A 16,845-nucleotide genomic window follows, 5' to 3' on the forward strand; every position below is an offset into this window, starting at 1 on the left:
CTTACCAGATTCAGCCGTGCGTGCGGAGACAGCGTCGCTCCACGGGCCAGGTCCAATGGAGTTGTAGGCCTGTATTCGAGTCCGGTAGTGGGTCCACGGGTCCAGGCCCTCTACGGAGACCTCGCCTGCAGCCCCCTCTACCTCCACGGTCCGATCCTCCGCCAGACCGTCCGTCCTGCGCACGCGAAGCCGGTAGCCTACCGTCTCCGGGCTGCCGTTGTACTCGGACGGGGGTAGAGGCTGGAGGGCATTGAAGGGGGGGGGGTTATGATTACAACTCAATATGTTTGCTGTTTGAGCTGAAGTATTTTCTCTGAAGGTTTTACAAGTCTTTGAATGACTTTTTTTCTTTTTTAAAATCTTTTCTGTTATACTTATGGTATTTGTGAACCCCTTTTTGGCTATTATGGGTCTACATAAATATGGAAAACTGAGTAAAATTGGATTAGATTTGAGATATTGACAATAATGACTGCATTTACTTCTTAAATGTATTTATTTTACATCTTTGTGTCATTTCATTTATTTACTAGTTTCAGGATTTAAAAAAAATTCATTTTCTGATAATTCTTTAACAAAGCAAGTATTTGTTCTTGATTTTATTAGTTATTAATTACTTAACTGAAGTCTTATCATACACTAATTTATTTCTTTGTTCAGTCTTTCAATGAATTTTTCAATGTGAACTTGTTCACCACTTTTGTAAACAAGGAAGTTTGGAAATTATATGTTTTGTAATTATATGTATTATATGTTTTCAACAAAATGAAATTTTAAGTATTGGTCAAGAACTATTATGTTAGTACTCATATATTTTTCATGATTTCAAAAATTACATTTATTGACTTAGTACCCTTTTTAGTTACACTTCATACATCTTTATTTGATTATTTTGTTTTATCATGACATCATGGGACAAATTTCATTATAATTACGTATGCTATAAATATATATATATAATTAAAAAATGCTCATTAATCCAAACTACTAACAGGAAGTTTCACACAAATAAATTAAAAAGTATTTTAAAAACAGCAAAAAAAAAAAAAAAGTTAAAATATTTGTTGGTGAATGTAAATACATCCATAAGATCCACTCGCAGTCTCTTCAAACAAAAATTGTTATGAGAGAGAGACAAAAAAAAAGACTGTTTGGGCACAAGTTGAATGAACAAAAATGACGAGAACACGAACACTAAAATGAAGCAAAATGGAAAGTTGCCAGTCCTGCACAAAGAGGACACGTTCCGCTCCTGTGGTCATTTGAATGACACAGATGGCATGACAATCGTAAGTAGATCTTAAAAAACCTCTTGCAATCTTCTCCCCTTTGACATCCCATCTCCTGATCAGCCCCCCCCCGTGTCCCGTTCACCCTTCATCATCGTCTTTGTGCTCGGTCCCTCGCTCATTTCCCGTCAGTGTCACCTCACGCGCCCTTCAGCCCTTTATGCTTTGTCACCCCAATTTCTCCACCTTGTCATAATTTATTACCATCCATTCGCCGCGTAAAAGAGCTCCCACGGCCACGGATGACGATCGCGGCCATCCGACGCTGATTATTATTACAGTTTACATCAAAGTTGACTTTTATTTCTTTCCCTATGGAATAACAGCCCTTGGAATGTGTCTCTCCTGTGTGCAGACGGCCTTGGGTGAGCTGAGGATGCTGCGTGGTAGCATGCGAATTAAAAAAAAAAAAGAATAAAAAAAAAAAAAGATTGCCAAGCTGCACGGTTTGCTGCACGTTATCTCTTTGATGTGACGGGGCATTCTCGGGTTCCGATTACTGAAAAGGACAATTTCTGTACTTAACACGTTTGCGCTGTTAGCGAGAGAAGGGAGAAAGGATAAAAGGATGACAAAGATCAAATAACAATGTTGTGATATGACTGACAGGATTAGGGTTTGCGCCAATAAGCAGCAGAGGGAAACTGGGCGGTGGGAAACTGTCATAAAAGTACAAATATTTGGTCTGAAGTGGTCAGAAAAGAATAAATACAGATACCCGTAAAAAAAAAACAAGTAACGATAACTGTTAAAACTTCTTAAGAACATTAAAAAAGTACAAATACAAATACAAAATAATCACTCTAGATGAATAGAATTTTTCAGGTCTTTTACTTGAGTAGTAATATTATTTAGTTGACGTTTTATTTCCTACATAGCAGTACTTTCTATTCTTTACATAGTCATTCTAGGTTTCTTCCATCCATCCATCCATCCATCCATTTTCTTAGCCGCTTATCCTCAAAAGGGTCATGGGGAGCGTTGGAGCCTATCCCAGCTATCAGCGGGAAGGAGGCAGGGTGCACCCTGAACTGGTTGCCAGCCAATCGCAGGGCACATCGAGACAGACAGTCGCGCTTACAATCACACCTACGGGCAATTTAGAGTGTCCAATTAATGTTGCATGTTTTTGGAATGTGGAAGAAAACCCGGAGTGCCTGGAGAAAGGCCACAGAGGCACAGGAGAACATGCAAACTCCACACAGGCGGGGCCGGGATCGAACCCGGGTCCTCAAAACCGTGAGGCCAACGTTTTCCAGCTAATCCACAGTGCCGCCATCTAGGTTTCTTATTTTTGTTTTTCAACTTCCACAGATTATGACAGCGTCAAAAAAGCATGCTGTAAATCGAGAGAAGTAAAGTCAACGTCACGTCTGAGAGCTTGCTTGATGGAGATCTCGGAGACTTACGAGGTCAAAAAAACAGGGACGGGACTGACATGGAGGAAAGCGAACTGGGGAGCAACAAGAATGATAACAAAACAGACTCGGAGAAGCAAGACATTCCTAATCTGTGGCCAGAATTGTTTGACGTTCTCAGATACAAAAAAACTTTTGATGCCGTCTTGTTGACGCCTCAAAACCGCCATCTTCTTCCATTTGAAAATCCCCTCTAAGATGGGAAACCATTTATGCTAAGTAAGGCAGAGCTGAAGTGAGTTGAAGAACTTCTTTTTTAACAAAATCAGTAATTTGCCATCACATTGTGGCATTTCTACGTAATTACACTATTATATGATTGTTATTATTTTAAGGGGGCAGTGGTTCAATTATTCATAGGTAAGTAGCTTGTATGTGAGTACCTTCCACCTGAAGCGGAGGCCCGTCTGCGTAGGAGACAGCACGGTGAGGTTGGACGGGTGGGTGTCAGGGGCCGCCTGTAAGGTTTGGATCAGCCTGGAGGGGCCGCTCAGGGGACTGGACCCCACGATGTTCACCTGCTGCAGCCGAAATCTGCCAGAACGCACAAAACAAAGGTGAAGGGAGGAGGAAGTACTGCAACAGACGGAATTTGTGGAGTTTGCGTTAGAATAAAAACAACAACAGAATTATGTCATATGTTGTTGTTTGTTGGGATATGCTGTTAAACAAACAACTAAATAAAAACAACACAAAATATATTAAAAAATTAAGATTCTGTATCAACTTTTAGTGTGCAACGAGTCACTGATTATGTATGATTTAACATTAAATGTAAAGTAAATGGCACCGAAGTAACGGAAATCATAATCCCATCAATCAATGGATAAAGTGTATAAATTAGAAAACCACTTAAAAGATTTAAATAAAAGCTTTAAAACTATTTCTCTCTACTCTTGGTGAATCGTACACCAAAATAAATGATTTTTTAAAAAAAAAGCAAATACACATTTTATTCTGATGACCAAGAAAACAAAACTATTGATAAATAATGAAAAGTGCAAATACAGAATTAATTTGATAAAAGATCTGAAATAATACATAAAAATAACATATTAATCTGTTTTATTTTAATTTAAAAAAAGATATTCATGCATAATGAAATATCAAATACAGTAAATAAAAATACAAATAATGCAAAACAATTAATAGCCTCTGTTTTAAATCATAGCTGCGAAACTATACATCTATATCATCATTTGTTTTACCCTGCTCAGAATCACGTGGGGAATTGTAGTTTAGTTTCTTTTCCAAACAATGCATATATTGTACACAATCCAATTCACATGCATCACACCTTTACACGCAGCTGGGGACAGAACCAACAAACGCGATGAGCATACACGTATCCGTAGCGTTCACAGAGGAGAGTTTGCCGCCCAAACAAACGCTGCCACGCTTCTGATTGGAAAGACTTTGGCGAAAATGAGAACGAGCGCCTGTGCTGCGGATTTGGGAGACGGGGCTGAAATTGCGATAAGAATCAACATACAAGCGCCCCACTTCATCAAACGTCCCAGCGGTGCGCGGTACGACGACATAATCCCCCTGTGTGCACCTGTGTGTACACAACTCATGAAGTCATCATCCCATTACAGATGAACGGCAGATATATAAAAAAAAAAAAAAGAAACACGCAAATGTAGCGGCACCTCAGCTCCAACCTTAATTTGTCTCCGCTTCGAGGTGATGTTTACCATCGAAATGAACGGAAATCCAATTCATCTGTTAGTGCATGTAGAACACAACTTGGGGCTCTGAGTCGATTGTCTCGTTTGTCCTTTCTCGTTTAACCACCAAATTTATAGGTCTTTGCTTTCTTACCTTCGTATGCAACAGAAAAACCATCAATCTATATTCGCCTCGTGTGGCGTTAAAGTTACAATTGCATGACATTGCTTAACTAAACTAAATACATTTAAAAATATACAGTGAAGAAAATAAGTATTTGAACACCCTGCTGTATTGCAACTTCTCCCACTTAGAAATCATGGAGGGGGGTCTGAAATTTTCATCATAAATGGATTTCCGCTGTGAAAGAAGAAAATGAAAAACCAGAGACAAACTTGTACAACTCCACACGGCTGGAAAGGGCTATGGAGAAATTGCCAAGCAGCTTGGTGAAAAAAGGTCCACTGTTGGAGCAATCATTAGAAAATGGAAGAAGCTAAACATATCTTCGTAAAGAGCTTCCATGTCAGAAGGGGCGTGTTCGTCTCCAAGTGTAGGTGGCACAGCGTGTTTTCAATGGCGAATGTCACAGTGTGACATCACGGAATGAATGTGGAGCTAATATGGCGACCACTTAGATGTCGATTGACACTTCCGCAACATTGCGCATGGATGACGTGCTCTCTGCTCATATTTATTTTTTCATATAGACATTCCAAGTATTGTTCTGAATCAGATGCACATGTGTGAGGTTGTTAGCTGCATAATGACACCTGTCCAACCCATACAATCAGTAAGACTCGAACTTGTAAAAATGGCCAAGATCAAAGAGCTGTCCAAAGACTCCAGAGACAAAATAGTACGACTCCACACGGCTGGAAAGGGCTTCGGAGAAATTGCCAAGCAGCTCGGTGAAAGGAGGTCCACTGTTGGAGCAATCATGAGAAAATGGAAGAAGCTAAACATGACGGTAAATCTCAATCGGAGAGGAGTCCCATGCAAGATGTCACCTCGTGGGGTCTCAATGATCCTGAGAAAGGTGAGCAATCAGCCCAGGACTGCACCACAGGACTTGGTCAATGACCTGAAAAGAGCTGGGACCACCGTTTCCAAGGTGACTTGGTTGGTAACACACAAAGACGTCATGGTTTGAAATCACGCGTGGCACGGAAGGTTCCCCCTGCTTAAACCAGCACATGTCAAGGCCCGTCTTAAGTTTGCCAATGACCATTTGGATGATACAGAAGAGTCATGGGAGAAAGGTTTGTGGTCAGATCAAACCAAAATGGAACTTTTTGGTCATAATTCCACTAACCGTGTTTGGAAGAAGACGCATGATGAGTTCCATCCCAAGAACACCATCCCTACTGTGAAGCATGGGGTGGTAGCATCTTGCTTTTGGGGGTGCTTTTCTGCACATGGGACAGGACAACTGCGGCCATGTATTGTGAGATTTTGGGGAACAATCTCTTTCCCTCAGTCAGACCATTGAAGAAAGGTCGTGGCTGGGTCTTTCAACATGACAATGACCCGAAGCACACAGCCAGGAAAACCAAGGAGTTGCTCGATAAGAAGCACATCAAGGTTCTGGCGTGGCCTAGCCAGTCTCCAGACTTAAACCCAATAGAAAATCTTTGGAGGGAGCTGAAACTCCGTGTTTCTCAGCGACAGCCCAGAAACCTGCCTGATCTAGAGAAGATGCGTGGAGGAGTTGGCCAAAATTCCTCCTGCAGTGTGTGCAAACCTGCTAAATAACGACAGGAAACGTTTGACCTCTGTAATTGCAAACAAAGGCTACTGTACCAAATATTAACATTGGTTTCTCAGGTGTTCAAATACTTACTTGCAGCTGTATCATACAAATAAATCGTCCAAAAAAAAAATCACATATTGTGATCTATGGATTTTTATTTTTAGATTATCTCTCTCACAATGGACCTCTCCATGATTTCTAAGTGGGAGAACTTGCAATATAGCAGGGTGTTCAAATGCTTATTTTCTTCACTGTGTATGTAGGATAAATATAATTCACAACAAGTTATCACATTTTTGTGTTAACATAAAAATAAAAACAACATGATGCATACATTCCGACTTAGACTACAAGGTAATATTAACACTCTGCACAGTGTTGGTGGCATTTCCATGATATAGTTAAACCTCTTATTAGAGTTCAGATTGAGTGTTTAATTGCTTTTATGCCTTAATGGGAAGTTATCAACAATTTTACATATATTTGCTAAAGCGTTCCCTGTAATAGTTAATAAATGTCGACATACGTGTCAACGGTTTGACAGATTATTTTCATTTCTGTGATTACCTATGGAGGGTGGGGGGAATTGGAGTTAGCCAAGTGTCACGTCTCACTCGTTCTCTACCTCCACGGCCCTCGGTCTACTCTATAACGACCTCGGTTGCGGCTTTCCTCTTCCCTCTCCCTTCTCCTGCTCGCTCATCCCTCTCTCCTGCCCCCCCCCCCCTCCTCGCTATTTGCAGGAGGGTAATGAGGATCTGCATGCAGCAGCTGTGAAGGTGCTGACAAACAAAAATAGTCTCATATGGAACTGTCTCTGTGATTTATCTGACTTCACCCAAGGCTTGCAATATAGCAAAAACTGCCAGACAGTAACATTTGCGAGAGAGTCGCCCTGTGAGTGTGTGTGTGTGTATAACTTTATATAAATGAGATGGCACTACTGTGAGACAGCATGTGTGTGTGTGTGTGTGTTTGCTGCTAACCTGTACTGAGTGAAGGGAGTGAGGTCGGGGATCTCCAGGCTGTTAGCGCCCGCCTGGTTTTCCAGCTGGTAAACAACCCTCCACGCGTCCTCGGTGCCATCCTTCTTTACTACCTGTGAGCAGCAAAGCGGCGCCGCTGTTTGATGGGCTCTTCAAGGATGATCAGTTTTTTTTTTTTTTTTGGCGCGATTGCGTCAGAGAGGCGTGCGTGCCCACCTGGCCTTCGACGATCCATCGCGAAATGGCGGTCTTCCCGTCGGCGCCGGGCCGGAAGCGCACGGTCACGGTCCGAGGGCTGATGTTGGAGATGACCAAGTTGGAGGGTGCGCCGGGAAGTTCTACAGCGCATAGAAAGTTCATTAAAGTGACAAAAAAAAAAAGAGGCCATTTAGTATAGACCAGGGGTGCTCAATGCGATCGCGGGACGGCGTGCCAAAAAAAAAAAGATGTCAGCCAATGTTCCCTCTCAACTGCGCGCAAGCGCAATTGTGCATCGCTGATGCAGTCACTTCGCAGATATTCTGCATTGCGCGCAAGAAAAAATTTATACAATGCAAATTGACGGTATAACATACACCTATACAATTTGTGACATTTTGCAATGTGATTCAATGAGTGAGGGATGACTGGTTGTTACATCCAGTGGCACAATTCACATATGTACTGTAAAAAATGAAAAGAAGAAGCCACTGGTTTCTTTTAGGCAGCACACGGACGTTTCTCTAACAATGACCGCTGCTCGCCACACTCACTTTTCCCTACTTTACCTTACACCCTCCACTACCCCCTCTTAAAGATGTACACTCATAATTACAAATGTTACAGTACTTACGCAGCCCATCGATGTGTTTTCATAATGACAGCATCTACCACCGCTGCTTTAGTTAGCAACACAGTCTGGGCAACGTAGAGCAAAGACGAGGTAGACATGCTGCTTATGTTTACTTTCAATAACAATGGAGACAGTTAAAAAAAGAAAAGCTGTTGCTTTAAGATGCAATGACTGTCGGAGTATGTAAATAATCAAAGAAAGGAGTATGTAAATAATCAAAGAAAAAGTGGTTAAACTGGACGAGAATTTCTCTTTTCCGAGTGGGAAAGGTCTGGTCACAAGCCAAAGTAGAAATTGCAGGATAAGATGGTGTGTCATTTTAAAATTCCACCTTGGCATAAGTCTGATCCAGGATGAAAGCACAGAACAGTTCACAAAAAGCTAATTCTGTATTTTAAATATAGGAGGCAATGTTAACCTTAAAACGGTTTGGGAGCATCACCCCCCCCTCCCCCGAAAAGTAGATCTTGGGGTAAAAAAGTTTGCGCACCCTTGGTGTAGAGTAAACCCCTCTGTATCGAGATTAATCATTGACACAATATAACTGCAATTTTTCAAGCACTCTTATTTTTTTTTAACAGAATAGGTGTAAGTGCAGTGTCATTAACCCTTTGTTAAAAAAATCATTTTAGAGTTGTAGACGTTGATTTAGTAATTTATCATGAGCAAGACTAGGCCACTCCCAAGATGGGCGTGGCCAGGTCACTGCTCTGGGCAGTGTCACCTGTCACCGCTCACAGCTGTTTCACATTGGGACTGTAATTAGACAGCAATTTAAGTTGGAGTATTTGTCACTGGCATTTGCCATTTCGTTGCCTTGCGTTAGCGAGTTGCATTCACTGCCTGCGGGACTCTTTGCGTCTACGCGTAAGTTAGAGTAACACTAGTCACAGTGATTCTGTGCCTTTTAGTTTGATCCTGTCCTGTTGAGTTCGTTAGTTTGCTTCAGAGTCATCAAAACCTTGCTGTATGTCAATTGGATCCCGCCTAGCCTAGCGTTTCTGTGTGTGTCGGAATGCTACGCCATGTATGACCCAGTTTCCGGAATAAACCCCTTTGAACATTATGACTTTGCCTCGAAGTCCTGCATTTGGGTCCGCCCCCGTGACCGGAGGTTCGCGACAGTAATTTTAGTAAGGTGTCTTTTACTTTTCTGTACTTTTTTTTCAAAATATTTTTCTTTGTTTTTAAATGCTTTTAATCCCTTAAAGCGCATTCAGTTACCTTATGCATGAAATTCACTACATAAGTAAATTTGCCTTGCCTTGAGCCTATGCTTTTTAAAGTGTTTCAGGCTTTGAATGTCATGCGTACACAAACACACACATATACAGTATGTCTTAGAAATCCCGACATTTTCCCGATTACTACACACGGCGTTCTGCAACGAGATGTACCCGCTTGACTGGCGACTTCTGATTACAAATTGTGAGAATGCCTCCACGGAAAACCAATTTTCTGAATGGTAAATTAAAATAAGAAGGGACCGCTAGGTAAGACGCGGCTCCGTTTCTAATCTTGGCAGGGTGTCTCCACCCTTCTGATGTGTGATGTATAAGAATCGTTTTCTTGCTTCTCAGCCACAGTTGGGGATGTTTTTTTTTTTTTTTTAATGTTTACAGCTTAATACCTACATGATTATAAACGTGTCGACAGTCTCCCCCGAGATAGCATTTTTTTTCCTTGTGTTTTCTCCATTTTAATTGGATACAAAAAAATAAAATGGTGGTCAGAAAGCGGTAAAGTCTCAAAAATGTGAGTGACTCACGGTTTCAGTGTACTTTTCCCACAGCTGCACCATCAAAGAACGAGTAATCAATGTTTTAGTTCTACTTGTACTTCCCAAAAGTCTTCTGTGAGCACGCACAGGTCAGGTTGCAAATGCTTAGTATGCGCAAAAAAGGCTAGAGTCTGATTAAACTTGTGATTGGAATACCGCGAGTCAATTTGTTGTACCTTCTGGCTGTCATCTGCATGTAAATGACCACTCGCAGGTTTAGGAGACTTCGACTTTAGAGGAGGCTTTAAAGAAACAAACCCAAGATAATAGTCTTGGCTATATTTTTTAAATCTGCATATCTTCTTTGTCAGATACTGTTTAGAATATATTCCAAAAAATATACACGGTTTAAAACGTTTGCATCTGCCTTCATTTACTCGCTTAAGGGGTCTGGCAATTCAAGGAAATGAATATGCCCGTATTTACATTTTTGTCTGACACAGTTCAGTGCATCGAAAGATTACAGCAATACATTAAAAAAAAAAAAAAAAGACTTACTCAGATGGCTCTAATAGAACTTTGCTATTGTTTAAAAAACATCCAGACTCTCAATCTTGAAGCGACAATTATGCAGTCAGGCTCCACATGAGTGAGGGAAGAGGTGGTTAAATACTTCCCAGCCATTACAATGGTTTTATAATGCGTTGAAAAAAAACTAAAAACAGATGCGCCGGGGACAGACAAATACTATAGAAACTGAAAAATCCAAAACTCTTTGCAATCTGCAAGGCGACGCAATTCAACTTTGCGCTTGGCCTTTCGACATCACTTCTGGTCCACAGCTTATAATGATTACGCTCAACACGGTTGCCCCCCCCCCCTCCCCTTACGTTGATTTAATGATTATGTTCGATTATAATTCCGTGACAGCAATAATAATCAGTGTAGCATGTTTTGACAAGCAATGTATTCTTAGAAATGCCACAGATGCAAACCAGGAAGAAGAAAAACAGAAAGCTCGAAGTCTGGCTATGGCTGAGCATTTTTCTTTTTTTTTTTTTTTTTTGGAGTAAGTATATGATGTGACTATGCAGTGCAGAGAAGATAAATGCCTTGGGGGGGGGGGGGGTGAGAGAAGTGCGCTGCAATGTAAGTTCATTAGGGCCAGACAATTGTGGGCAGCGAGCCTCGTTAATCATGTTTGACCCTTGTTAATTGCTCCATCTCTGCGGCAGTAACGGATGAGAGGGAACTGTCGGGGCGCGCGACGTATTTTGGCCGCCAGTGAACGCGGCGGAATCATTTCGAAAAACAACTCCCACTATGTGATTGCCACGTCTTTGTCAAGAATATAATAACAAACATATTCTCAAGAGTTTATATATAAAAGTCTTCTAAACTACCAGTAACAATCACCTAGCAGCTCTCAACCAGCCAAACTAACTAACTACCAAGAATATTTGTCTCATTTTCAAAAATGTATTCAATTTAAATTTAAAAGTAATTAATTTAAAAGTAATGTGATTACACTTAAAATAAGACTCATAAAGTAAACAATAAGCCTTTTTTTTTTAGACAATTTTCATTTGTTTCAATCTAATTTTGACTTGAAATCAAAAACATAATTCCTGATCAATAACGTTACAACCGCTCGTGATTTTTTTTTCCTGGCTTTCTGGATAACCCCTTTTTTTCCCCCAGTGGGAACTCGGGTCTGTAGTCTGGAAAGCTCCTAATTTTGGACCAGATTTCAGCAATGCTGCTGGGGCAGTTCTTGTCCATCAATAACAAACATCCAGTATATCACATACATTTTACTGTCCATTCATCCATTTTCTTTGCCGCTTATCCTCACGAGGGTCGCGGGGAGTGCTGGAGCCTATCTCAGCTATCAATGGGCAAGAGGCAGGGTTCACCATGAACTGGTTGCCAGCCAATCGCAGGGCACATTGAGACAAACAGCCGCACTCACACCTAGGGTCAATTTAGAGTGTCCAGTTAATGCTGCTGTTTTTTGGGATGTGGGAGGAAACCGGAGTCCCCGGAGAAAACCCACGCAGGCATGGGGAGAACATGCAAACTCCACACAGGTGGGTCTGGGATTGAACCCGGGACCTCAGAACTGTGAGGCCAACGCTTTACCAGCTGATCCACCGTGCTGCTACTTTTTACTGTTTTTTTTCGTTTTTTTAAACTGTTTTAATGTTTTAAAAAAATCGCATATTGATTTACTTTCTTTAATTTCATTCCGTGTTAGCCTTTTCAGTGCAAGTGGGGGCCAAAACGCCCTCAATCACTGGACGCCACTGGCACTAACTCTCACTACTATTTCGAACTTCAATATTTTTTTTTTTACTCCTCCTCTTTAAAATATCTAATATTACATGTCAAATTAGCGGCACGGTGGATTAACTGGAAAGAGAGCTGGGATAGGCTTCATCACTCCCTGCGACCCTTGTGAGGATAAGCGGCAAAGAAGATGGAGGGATGGATATGTCACATTAATGGTGATGAAGTTTTTAACATTTTTCATTTTACAGTAGTCACAAAAATCTGAAATTATAATTTTTTTAATATATCCATTAGATACATATCTACCTAATAGAGCCAATGTGTACAAATAATTAGACTCAAGTACTCACAAAGTTAACTAAGCAAAATATTAAAGTGTGAGGCAGTACAGTTGAATGGTGCATTTCAATCACAATAATAATAGTAGTAGGAATAATCATAATAATATGTTTGATTATTGTATCTCTTGCAAAACAGATTTATTATTACAGCTCGTGTATGAGATGTCGTTAAATGCGGTTGCAAGCAATATTATGGCCAGAGAATGCAACGTACAACTAGCAAGTTGCTAATTGCTTGGGTGATTTAGCTCAAAGGAAGGCAAAGCTGCTATTATTTTTCACCAGTTATTAGCTGGAATACATTACATATCAATCGTTATCTTGGTCTTTTTCATTAGCAAAACAAGAAAGTAATATTAAAAATTAGCCGTGGTCTTCACTTAGACCTTCTGTTGGGAGGAACACCGGCAGCATGTGTACAAACCCGTTTGTGTTCATAAAATGTCAGCCAGCAAAGCTAAAAAGGAAAAAAAAAATCTCATTTGCATTTTTGCAAAGGATCAACCTCACTCCATCTCAACAAGGGCGAACACTTGATACCTGCGGACGCTGTAAGTGGTCTTCCGTGTTCGGCTCTAATCCGTCACAATTCTGCGGCGGGATCATATTTTTGCACGGTGACGGAATGCAGATTGGAGTAGCGTAATCTCCACGAGCATATTCAACAATTTGTCGCACGGAATAAGTATTAAAAAGACCGAACGGAATGGAGGGAGGGGATTCTTCGGTGGTGTGCGTGCGACAAAGGGACAACTGGAAGCCGGCGTTGTGATGATGGTGACACCGGGCGAGCGGCTATGATGAATGATCAAATGCAGTGAACTTCATGAATACATGAATAGAGAAACAAGATAAGAATCGAGGAATCCCAAGCCTCTCTGTTCATTCTTTTGTTCCGTTTGAGCATCTTTAATCCTTTGGCCCCTGTCTTTCTTTGACTAGTTTTGCTTTCATGAATTAATGAATATCCTGTGAATCTAAGAAGTGTCTGCATTCATCTCTTCCTGCTTTTATTCATGAATTACTCATCAGAAAGTTGGCGCGCACACAAATCTTGCAGTATGAGACGGGTTTCCATTTCCACGCTCGTCTACTTCCTTGTTAAGTTTCACTGGGTTGAGGACAAATTTTATCCTTCCTCATTAGTTTTTTTTGTGGGGGAGTTGGGGTTCTTTTGATGACCGCTTGTCTCCCCCCTCCCATACATTCAGTCAAGTCTGCTTGCAGAATGACTGCTGATGGTCTGAACAAGTGCAATCACACCAACTCAGCGGGCGCACTGAAGAGAACTTGCACAAAGTTCTCTCTGAGATGCGGAAAATCACAAATTCTCTGTGTTGGTCTGACTCAGGCTGATGGTTCGTGCACACAGTCAGGCGTTGCCAAGAGATGACCCAAGGATCAGGACAAGAGACAAAAAAAACAAAACAAAACAAAAGATCGCCAAATTAAAGGGTAGAGTGGATCTTTAGAACTCTGGATGAAGTCAAGTAGAAACTACCTACTATAGACCCTGAAGAGAACATGAAAAAAGACAACCCGGATCTAAAATGCTTTAGTGGTGTATTTGTGTATTTCGATGAGAGAATGTCAGAAACCTTTTGATTAAGACACCAGAAAACTATTTTAAAGTGAAAAAAAGAACTCTGTTTTGTTTCAACACAGCCTAATAATTGTACTATGAAAAATGGGCTAACTGTATTAGATTAATTATATTTGATTTGTTCTGGGAAAATGGATTTAAAATCCAAACAAATGAACTGTTGACTACTTTTTTCATTGTTAAAGTTTCACTGGTTCAATCAGTTGACTATCGATGCCGTTCAGCTCCCAAGAAAAGACTTACTGTAATTCCCGGCATACTGGTTACAATCCTCACCAGTACATTTGTAAAGGAAATACCATTTGGTACATACATACGTCGCAACTGTGTAAAAGACGCAAGTACTCACATTGAAACACGAGATATTTACAAAGAAAGACGGTACACAGAAAGAGTATAATGCTAGTGCAGCGCTAACGCTAGTGCTAACGCTAGCGCTAAAGCTATCACTAATGCTAACAGGGTTGGTTACCGGTAAATATCACTGAGACACGCCAGTAACACAGCAGCAAGACGCTAGCGCAGCGCTAAAAGAGCCGATAAAAGTTACTTGCTCGGCACATATCTTCCACCGGTCTCATTCTTACCTTTTCCTCTCGGGTGCCCCCTTGCGGCCGTTAAAAATTAACAAATAACAAATTAGCCATATCACCGCATTAACCGCAGGGTTGAAAGCGTGTCAAAAAGTCGCGGCTTGTAGGCCGGAAATTACAGTAATGATTTTACTCAATATACAGGAAAACATTTGATCAAGTTTTTGATATGATCTTAAAATTTGAGATATATTTTTTTCTAAATTTCTCACACTGTATATCCCGGATCTGGCTTAAGGCCCTATTAAATCTGTTCTTGTCCTACCTGGAGGGACACCCGTGGAGATGTTGGCGGACGTGACCACACCGCGCCCGGCAGCGGTGAGCGCAGCCACCTTCAGCCTGTACGTGGTGGTGGAGGTCAGGCCCGTGAGCTGGTAGCGCAGCGTGGAGTTGGACAGGGTTCGCTCCTCACGCCGGGACTGCACGCCGAACACCTCCCACCACAGCGCGTACCCTAACGGACGCACGTCGGGATTAAGAGGGCGCTTGCACACCTGTCGGCGTATTACTGAGCCAATAAATAAATAAAACAACAATAACGACACTGCGATGCAGGAAAGGTTAACAGCGGTCGAAATCTCTCGCTGCCCCATCACATCGTCACAGTCGTACATCGCACGGTGGCGAATCGAAACGCGTGTGTGAAAACCATATTCCTGTTTGTGTGAAGCCCGGGAGAGTACGGGAGGTCCCTCCTGAGTCCCTCTGCCCAGCGGGCACTGGATAAAAACCAGGTAGACGATAAAAGAATAATGTGTGAGGTGACCTTGATTGAAGTCTGTTGTGTGGCTAAAACAAATATGGAAGTGCCGCAGCGAGCTCGTCTTGTTTCATTGGGCTATCTGGAGAATGAAGAGAACAACGATTGGACGTGGAATTTTCACACCATTTCGACCACACAAAGAGAAGAGATTGTAAAAAAAAAAAAAAAAAAAAAAAAAAGGTCTACGCTGGGGGATTTTGACCGCTACGTAGGTTTGTTGCATCATTCCTGCCAGCGGGGAGTGAAGAAGAAGTTGATAAAACATGGTCAGCTCTGGAAGATAAAAGCAAGGTGTGCATGTATGTGTGCTGCCTTATTCCCGCATCAATGCACATTTAGTCAGCACAAATATGTCATAAAAAAAATTCAAAACATCTCTCAGTGGTTCTCAAAGAGAGGAAAATATGTATTTGTGTGTGTGTGTGTGTGTGTGGCGTGAGCTCGGTAACGTGCCGGCCGAGGCCACGTTCGGAGATAATTTGAGAAGACAGGATGCAGAGAGTTCAGATTAGCGGGGTGATGAATCCGCTGTACAGCATCAGAAGCGCGAGGACACCTTGGGCACTGGATCCCAAACAGCCAATGACGAAAGCGTTCGTGTTTGACCTAAAGCGAGGAGTTGGGTGTCTTGGAAAAATATTACAACAACCTTTATTGAGGCAAAGTACACATTTTAAATGAGGGAGGGGAGGGGGTGTCAGTCACAACACGCCACCACAAGAGAATCCAGCCATTTTCTTTGCCACTTATCCTCACAAGGGTCACAGGGAGTGCTGGAGCCTATCCCAGCTGTCAACAGGCAGGAGGTCGGGTACACCCTGAACTGGTTGCCGGCCAATCACAGGGCACATGGAGACAAACAACCAATCGCACTCACAATCACACCTCGGGGCAATTTAAAGTGTCCAAATTAATGTTGCATGTTTTTGGAATGTGAGAGGAAAACGGAGTGCCCGCCCGGAGAAAACCCACGCTGGCACGGGGAGAACATGCAAACTCCCCACGGGCGGGTCCGGGATTGAACCCGGGACCTCAGAACTGCGAGGTCACCATTTTTCCAGCGGATCCATCTTGTCCCCCCATAAGAGAATGTTCCTAAAAATATAAACAGTTTTCCTTCGCTATATCTCTACATGCCTATATTTTGATTTAATAAGCCTGAATGTTTGTACGTATTAAGATAAAAATTCAGTCACAATTCTGCAGAAAGGAAACTTTATTTATTGTAAATAAATAATAATTTTAAGATCACTACAGTTAAATTGGATAATTTCCCACGGTGCACTGATGTGCTTGGAATTATTAGCATTATTAAGTTAGAAACTTACCCGTAATAATGCCATTCTTTTCTTCAGGCTCCGCCCAGCTGACTTGCACGGACGTGTCCAAGATTTTGGTGAAGCTCAGTTGACGGACGGGTCCAGGTGCTGTAGAATAGTACGAACACATGACATTATTGGCCACATTTATATGTTTATTTATGAGTTATTTAATTTAAAAAAGAAGTTAATTAAAAAAAAAGTAAATTAAAAGTTAATTTTTCAATTCAAGTGTGTTCCACTTTCTTTCTTTTTATTTTAT

At 41.5% G+C, this 16,845-nt stretch overlaps 1 protein-coding gene across 2 annotated transcripts in view; it reads right to left on the reverse strand.

The window, feature by feature from the left end:
* sdk1b (sidekick cell adhesion molecule 1b) overlaps window positions 1-16,845 on the reverse strand; it is a 305,535-nt gene that overhangs the window by 43,746 nt on the left and 244,944 nt on the right. For both annotated transcript variants that reach the window (XM_061829010.1, XM_061829009.1), the window contains 6 exons: window positions 16,593-16,691; window positions 14,764-14,955; window positions 7,334-7,455; window positions 7,118-7,230; window positions 3,091-3,241; window positions 6-240 (listed from right to left, as the gene is read on the reverse strand). In XM_061829010.1, coding sequence (XP_061684994.1) covers window positions 6-240; window positions 3,091-3,241; window positions 7,118-7,230; window positions 7,334-7,455; window positions 14,764-14,955; window positions 16,593-16,691 — 912 coding nt within the window. The remainder of the gene's footprint in view (window positions 1-5; window positions 241-3,090; window positions 3,242-7,117; window positions 7,231-7,333; window positions 7,456-14,763; window positions 14,956-16,592; window positions 16,692-16,845) is intronic.

This window comes from Syngnathoides biaculeatus, chromosome 9 (genome assembly GCF_019802595.1).
Source record: "Syngnathoides biaculeatus isolate LvHL_M chromosome 9, ASM1980259v1, whole genome shotgun sequence".
Lineage (NCBI taxonomy): Eukaryota > Metazoa > Chordata > Actinopteri > Syngnathiformes > Syngnathidae > Syngnathoides > Syngnathoides biaculeatus.